The sequence below is a fragment of the Lagopus leucura genome, unplaced genomic scaffold, assembly GCF_019238085.1.
Source record: "Lagopus leucura isolate 7727_CA_CO unplaced genomic scaffold, USGS_WTPT01 Super-Scaffold_100002, whole genome shotgun sequence".
Taxonomy (NCBI): Eukaryota; Metazoa; Chordata; class Aves; order Galliformes; family Phasianidae; genus Lagopus; species Lagopus leucura.
In genome coordinates, this window is record NW_024962263.1 from 616,301 (window position 1) to 623,839 (window position 7,539).

Below are 7,539 nucleotides of genomic sequence, written 5' to 3' on the forward strand. Positions count from 1 at the left end.
TCCCAGGAGTCTTCTGGATTGCTTACAGCTGACTGTGTTGCTTTCCCAGCAAACATCTAGATGGTTGAAGTTGAAATGCCCCATCAGGATGAGAACCTGCAAGTGCAGTGCAGCTGAAACAAGAAGTCCTAGTCAACAGACTCTCCTTCATCAGGTAGCCTGTAGAAGACGCTGCCTACCAGACATCTTTTGTTGATCCATTCCTTAATTTTCACCCACAAGCTCCTAACTTCTCTGTTGCTGTTGCTCAGAAGCAAGACTTTGCAATCCATCCCTTTGTTAATATAGCAACATAATAGAACACCACCACTGCCCCTTCTGCCCTGCTATCTCATCTAAAAAGCTTGTAGTCCTCAACTGCACTGTTTCACTTCTGCCATTTATCCCACTATGTTTCCATTATAGCATCAAGATCATACTTTTCTAACTGCACCATGATACCAAACTCCTCCAACTTGTCTCCCAGTCTGCATGCATTGGTGTAAGGGCATTTCAGCTGGGCTATCAGCTGCTTAACTTTTTCAGAGTAGCCTTCCCACATTTCACTTGGAACAATGCTTTGTGTTCTCCTTGTTCCCCTTAGTGAATCCATGGTGACTAATCCCAATGATTTTCTCATCCTTCACATGCCTGGAAATGATTTCCAGGAGTAGTAGGTTCACTATCTTTCTAGCAATTGATGTGAGAAGCCTGTATTTCCCTGGGTCCTCCTTCTTGCCCTTCCTGAAGATAGGAAAGACAAACAGGGGACAGGACATAAAAGTGTATTTATGCCAGCATATTAATGACTTTTCTCCTGAGGCATTGCAGCAGTGGTGTTGCTACTCCCTGCTGCTTGGATAGGAGGCTACACATTCCTTCAATCTTACAGGACAAAGAACTTATACGCAAAAGAAGAGCAGTCTGGCAGAAGTGAAAACAGCAAGTGACAACACTATCAGTCTGCTACAGCACACTGTTGTGCTTGTGATTATCCATGTGTTTCTCAAGGCACACAAAGGTACAAGGGTATTTCATAGGAGAAAAACTGCCAGTCCCTTAATTGCCTCTATGGATATTCACTGGAACTCTTTCCAGCATGCTCATGTCTGTATTGCACTGGGGAGCACAGAACAAACTGCTCCAAGTATGGCCTGCCTCAGTAGTGCTATAAAATAAGCATAAAAAAATAAAGAAAAAGGAAAAAAAAATAAGGAGGGAGAATGTCTTCCCTAAATTTTTTATTAACACTAGTTTACAAAGAAGGGAATAGCCAGTAAAGTCCCACTGGTATGTGTGCTGTATATATCAGAAATAAAAGCTGGCAAGAAAAAAAAAGCAAAACAGTTTTTTATAATTAGACAACAAGCATTAGTGTTGATAAATGCAAAGTGATGCACATGGAAGAAAATTACAATTACAAACTCACAACATCTAGCTGTACACAAGGTGATTCCTTTTTGAGATCATCAGAAGCTTTCCACACAACACTGACAAATCACTGTTCCCAGCCACAACTGATTTAATGCTAGGAGTATAAGAGTTAAAAAGCAAAAGACAAATTCTTCACAAAGATGATAAACGCAAAAGCTCCAGCTGAGGAAGCCTGTGAGTGACTGGTTACTTTAAGAACAAATGATGGGAATTACCAAGGCAGTGTTTCACAGTGTCATGTACTACGTGAGCAAAAACAGCTTCTCTGTTTTTTGGGGCCATATCCTTTTTGTTCATTTCCAACCATGACAGTCAGGTCAGCATCTGCTCAATTGCTTTCTTAAAAGTCAACATTACAATAACTGTTTATAAAAGCAAATTACACTGATAATATCATTTATGCATTGGGCCCAGATACTCATCAACACAAGGAAAATGGAAGGCAATAAGAAAAACAAAACAAAACAAGAAGAACCACTTAAAGCAGAGAAATTAGACTTTCTTCTCCAACTTCACGTTGCTCTTAAAATCATTCACTAACAACCACCAGAAGCCACTTCAAAACAGAATACTAAGTAATCTAACATTACTTTTTAGAGAGTTTGCTACACAGTTTAAGACAACTCTCCCATCCACTCCCTGTTCTATGAAACTACAAGCTAACTACATGTCAGCAAAATGAAAAGTGTAAGTAGGTAAGGTACAAGATCAAGCTCTGGAAGAATGAGCAGAAAAGAAAAAAGGTGGAAAAAAAAAAAAAAAGCAGAAATATCACTCACACAGCATCACTTCTAACTATTTCTTCTTTAAGTCTAACACATTCCAGTTGGCTCTCCTGATAAATCTTGAGAGAACTCTGTGGGAAAAAAAAAACATAATTAAAGCATGTCCTTCCTGGGTGTGGGGAGGGTGGGGATGTGAGGAAAAAAGTAAAAACATAGCAGACATTTTAGCTATTCTAGTGAGAACTGTTGCATAGACAAAAAAGTACATTCAATAAGAAAAGAAGCACATTGAAAGGTCTCTCTTGCACTTAAAAAGCAAAAGTTACAACAAAAAAGAATCTATCTTCTGAGCATACATTTCCAAGGTCTGAAAATCTGAATAGGAACTCAAAGCTGCAGTTGAGAGCAAAGCTAATATACAGCATGTATACAACCTGGCACGCACTCAGGAAAAGCAATCAGGATATCAGTTATGGAGCACAGGCACTTGAGCACAGGGAACGAGTCAGAGGAGATGCAGATACGTGCGTGCCCACAGGGCTACGATGTCTTTAGCATCACTGAGATGTAGTGAAATGACTCTTACAACAGGAAACTAGGAATAGATAGGTATAAACTCTTTAGGAAAGACAGGCAGGGGAGAAGAGGAGAGGGTGATGTCCTCTACATCAGTGACCACCTGGAGTCCATGGAGCTCCACCCAGGAATGTATGAGGAGCTGACAGAGAGCTTAGAGGTTCCGGTTAAAGGGGAGGCAGGGGAAGGAGACATCACAGTGAGGGTCTGCTACAGAGTGCCTGATCAGGAAGACCAAGTGGATAAAGCCCTCTATAAACAAATAAGAGAGCTTCGCATTCACAAAACATGGTCCTCAGAGGGAACTTCAACCACCCTGATGTCTGTTGGAGGAATAACACAACAGGGCACCAGAAATCATAGAGGTTCCTGGAATGCATCGGTGATAACTTCCTCTTCCTAGTGGTACAGGAATCCACAAGAAAAGGTGCTATGCTGGACCTCATCTTCACCAACAAGGAGAGGCTGGTGAGTAACGCAAAGCACAAGGGCAGATTTGGTTGCAGTGACCACAACCTGATGGAGTTCAAAATTCTTAGGGTGTCAAAGAAGGTGTATAGCAACCTTACTACTCTGGACTGCAGGAAAACAGACTTTGAACTCTTGAGGGAACTGCATGGGAGGGTGACATGGGAGAAAGCCCTGGAAGGAAGAGGGGCCCAAGAAAGTCGGTCAGTACTTAAGGACCACGTCCTTCAAGCCCAGAAGAAGTGCCAGGGTAAGTTTAGGTTGGATATCAGGAAACAGTTATTTACAGAAAGGGTTGTTAAGCACTGGACTTGGCTCCCCAGGGAGGTGGTTGAGTCACCATCCCTGGATGTGTTTAAAAACCATTTGGATGTGGTGCTCAGAGACATGATTTAGTGGTGGGTTGATGGAGTTAGGGTGGTATGGTTAGGTTGTGGTTGGACTCGGTGATCTTTAAGGTCTCCTCCAACCTGAGCAATTCTGTGATTCTTTAGTAAATAAGCATACTTTGAGGATTTGAACAGTCAAATTTTCTTCTGCAGAAGAATTAGGTAAGAGGCAGGAGAGAAATTAGGAATAAAACCTAGTAGCTAATAATGTAGAAGCATACATTCAAAACTGCAAAAGAAACAAAATACTAGTTAGTTCAGACAGACTCTCTTTGCACCTTTTTAGTACAGGTTATGAAGAATTCAGTAATCTAGTTAGATTAGTAATCTATAGAACAGAAAAGCAAAGGAATTCGAATATAACTCCTCCTTTCCTAAATAATAATAACCAAATAATATGATTAAAAAAAAAATCATAGAGCAAAAGTTCAGGTAGTTCCTATCTCAAACTTGCTGTCATTTATTTGATTTCACCTAGAACCAGCACTGCTTGTCCCAACAATCTGGCAATAATTGGGCTCATTATAACTCAAGTCACTAAGATAAGTATTAAATGTTTGCTTCTTTCAACAGACTAAGTGCAAGTTATTTAAACCTAAAAGCACACCTTTTTCTCTTCCAACTCTGCTTTTAAGGAACCCAACTCTTTCTGATCCTTTTCCAAAGGCAGGATTTTCTGTAGCATCTGTTCCACTTGACAACGTAGAGCAGAGATCTCCCTGCAACAGGAAATGTAATTTAAATTATAAAAGATTTCAAAAACACACAGGTACTTTTAAAACTAGTCAATCAGATCAAGCTTACCTTTCAGCAAATTGAAGCTGTAATCTCTCGTTAAGGTAGACATTTAAGATAACTTATTCTACTTCCTGAAGTATATTTCAGTCCAATCACCACTTGCAGAAAAAATCTAATGACTTCCAACCAACAAGCAAACACTTCATTTTGCAAGTTTAACTGAGACATTTCAATGTGTTTGAAGTGAATAAGCAGAGCTTTTCTTTGACAAAATAATTCTCAGCAATGCAGATTTGAAGTAGTTCCTGTTAAAGTGTATATTAGACACATAGATGTTTAGTTTTGAAGCCCCCTTTATTTTTAAGTCCAACCAGTCTGTTCTTTACTACAGAACGGCACACTCCCTTAACTTAAGCCTTAAATAAAAAGCCTCAGGCCCTCATGAGGAACGCTGATGTACCACTTCTGTGAGAGCACTAATAGAAACACAAAGGATATCAGTGCATTTCTGTTGATACTCCGTCAGCAAACGGCTGCAAGAGAAAGATAAAAATATTATTCACAAAAGCCAATTACATTACTCATTTTCTAAACAGATTTTAACCAATACATCCTAAGATGCTTTTCCTTTTGCTTTACAGATAAATGCAGAAAATAGGTGATTAGTTCCCATTTTCTGATAGAAGTCAATACTTTTGTTTCATTAAGCCTTTCAAATCTCAAACCAGACTTCCACAAAATGAAAAGAAAATACAACTAAACTAATAGCTACAGGAACTTACTTATAACTATTTGCTGCTTTTGTAAAAAAATAGAAAACATAGCATTTGGGTAAGCAGTATGTGTGTATCTATGAGTTTATTGCAAAGTTAAGCCCTAGTTTCCAAACTTAATACCTTCCAAGGAAAGAAAACACAAATGGAAGAAAAATAGTCCAGACAACTCTATGGCCTTAATCTTTATATTATTATCCTAGAAACCTTAAGCATGTAAACGCTGCTCTGACCAGTGAGCCAAGGGATGGCATCAACAAGAGCTATTTCCTCCTTTCTTCAAATTTAAGTCTTATGAATGGAGAGAAGAAAGGGCAAAAGTGAGAAGTTCAGTGATAGATACTCCAGAAAGGCCTCCATTACCTTCTCCTGCAGCAGGTAAAGACTTGTCAAGTCAGACAAAAAATAAAGGGCTGAATTGCAAGTAGATAGAGCAGAGGTAATTCACAGAGGAAATGAGTGCACAGGTCAGAGGAAGGAGGACACAAAGTCTGGACATAGGAAAAGTGCTCTATGGAAGCACAGAGTAAAGGAGTTTAGTAGAAGAGGGTCTCAAAGTAAAGCAGCAGGGCTCTCCTAAATTCTTCTGGAAACTAGATTAGCTAAAGGCTGATTGACACGTATTTGGAGAACAGTACATAAGAAACAAACCACTGTAATTAGGAGATGTAGCAAGTGTATCTGGCCATGGTATGGAGCATCACAAAACATACCACAATACTTTCTTTCATAGAATTTTATGCGGATGGTTGTTGAAAAGTGGTAGAAATGGTCCCAAAAGATAAAGCAAATTATAAGAAGATTTTGGAATATTAGTGTCTAACCATTTTACAGCATCACGGCATATTCTGGTATTTAACTCCAGCAGCATTTCACATCTTAATGCTGGGATGAAGTTTTCCTGGAAAGGTTTTAATACATCTGTGCTCAGCTTTCTGTTCAAACACATGGTTAGCAATCTATAAAAAGAAGTAAATCAGTAAATCTCTTCAAAGAGCTGCTTCTGCTAGCTACCTATTCAGAATAATAAAACCACACAAAACATCCCTGTTTTTATTTTCACACAAAGACATTTTAAGTTATAATGAAGCCTTTAAATCTAGATTTAAGATTTGTCACTAAAGAAGTTTCTTCTACTTTGAGAGTTTACTTTTGTGCATTAAGTGAACATCTACATCCCAAAGCTCATGTCCAGTCTATTAATTAGTTAAGAATAGCAAATATACACAGAATGCACACTTGTGCAATTGTACTTACTCGCCATGAATCATTTTTTGCTTCAGTGCAACTAACGCAGCTACATATTCATTTATATTCTGTAAGGAAGAGCATCAAGGTGGTCAACATGTTTCACCCAAAATGGTACCAAGCACTGTAAATGGCTCCTAATCTGACTAGGAATGTTTTACATTGTAAAATAATCTGCCTTTTTAAATTTTATCTTATAAAACAGCCTGCTTATTTACTGAATAAATATTTGTGTTAAGGTATGCATACAAATACGTGTTAAGAATGCAGATTCCACATGACAACGTGTACGCTCAGGACAGGGAAAAAGTTCTCTCAGCTTTGCAAGTACAGGAGAATACGTACAAAATTCATCATAATTGCTCTCTCAAAATCAAACTAGACTTAGGAAAGATGTTTGAATAAACACTGGCCAGCTCTTTTCAGGCTACAGATAGCCCATGTATATATAATTCACGTCAGTTCTGGGTGCTCCTGATGATCTTTCCCACTCTGCGAGCTCTCGTTTAGAGGGCAAACAAAGCTTGTTCCAAGCGTTATACCGCGTAACGTTCTCGCAAAGGCAAGCATCTTTCTTCCACTGCATCGAAGCAACCTCAAAGGGATACTACAAACTCATCGGTCTCTAGCCAAACCGCGGTTTAATTGCACCGACGGGAGACACTTTTCTACCAAACGCCGCATTTCGAGCACATAAGGCTCGGCTCTGCTGCTACCTGCCCAGACCCCGCACGCCACATTCACCGTCCGAGCTCACGTAGCACCGGGAGGAGGGACGCGGAACCCAGCGTTCCTCACCCCACAACGGCCCGGCCCGCTCAAACCGCTCAAAAACCCCGCCCGGGCACTCCGGCACGACGCGGCCACCGCTACCTGCTGGAGAACGGCGCAGTTCTTGCAGGGCACGGCGGCAGCGGTCCCCGCGGGCGGCGGCTGCGTCTCCCCAGGCATCATAGTCCCCGCCGCGCCCCGCGCACGCCTCCTACGCGCAGCTCCGCCGGCGACGAGGGCACGGCGTCACACAGCGCGCCGCCGGCACAGACAGGACCCGAGCGTGGCTGCGCCGCTGCCTGACTGCTGGCGGCGGAAAGACCCAGCGTGCCGTGCTGCGAACGGGGCGTGCGGCTCGGCGCCGGCTGAGGAACGGTGCTGTTTTGCTTTGTCGGTATGCCCGTTCCTGCGCGGCGCCGCCGCCGTTCGGGCGCGAGT

The 7,539-nt window shown here is 41.4% G+C and overlaps 1 protein-coding gene across 2 annotated transcripts in view; it reads right to left on the reverse strand.

Annotated features, from left to right (window-relative positions):
- Positions 1 to 7,301, reverse strand: part of ICE1 (interactor of little elongation complex ELL subunit 1) — a 31,312-nt gene extending 24,011 nt beyond the window's left edge. For both annotated transcript variants that reach the window (XM_042869296.1, XM_042869295.1), the window contains exons 1-6: positions 7,204 to 7,301; positions 6,340 to 6,398; positions 4,808 to 4,842; positions 4,376 to 4,394; positions 4,179 to 4,290; positions 2,193 to 2,269 (exon numbers count right to left, since the gene is read on the reverse strand). In XM_042869296.1, coding sequence (XP_042725230.1) covers positions 2,193 to 2,269; positions 4,179 to 4,290; positions 4,376 to 4,394; positions 4,808 to 4,842; positions 6,340 to 6,398; positions 7,204 to 7,284 — 383 coding nt within the window. In that variant the 5' untranslated portion in view covers positions 7,285 to 7,301. The remainder of the gene's footprint in view (positions 1 to 2,192; positions 2,270 to 4,178; positions 4,291 to 4,375; positions 4,395 to 4,807; positions 4,843 to 6,339; positions 6,399 to 7,203) is intronic.
- Between the last annotated feature and the right edge of the window lie 238 nt (positions 7,302 to 7,539).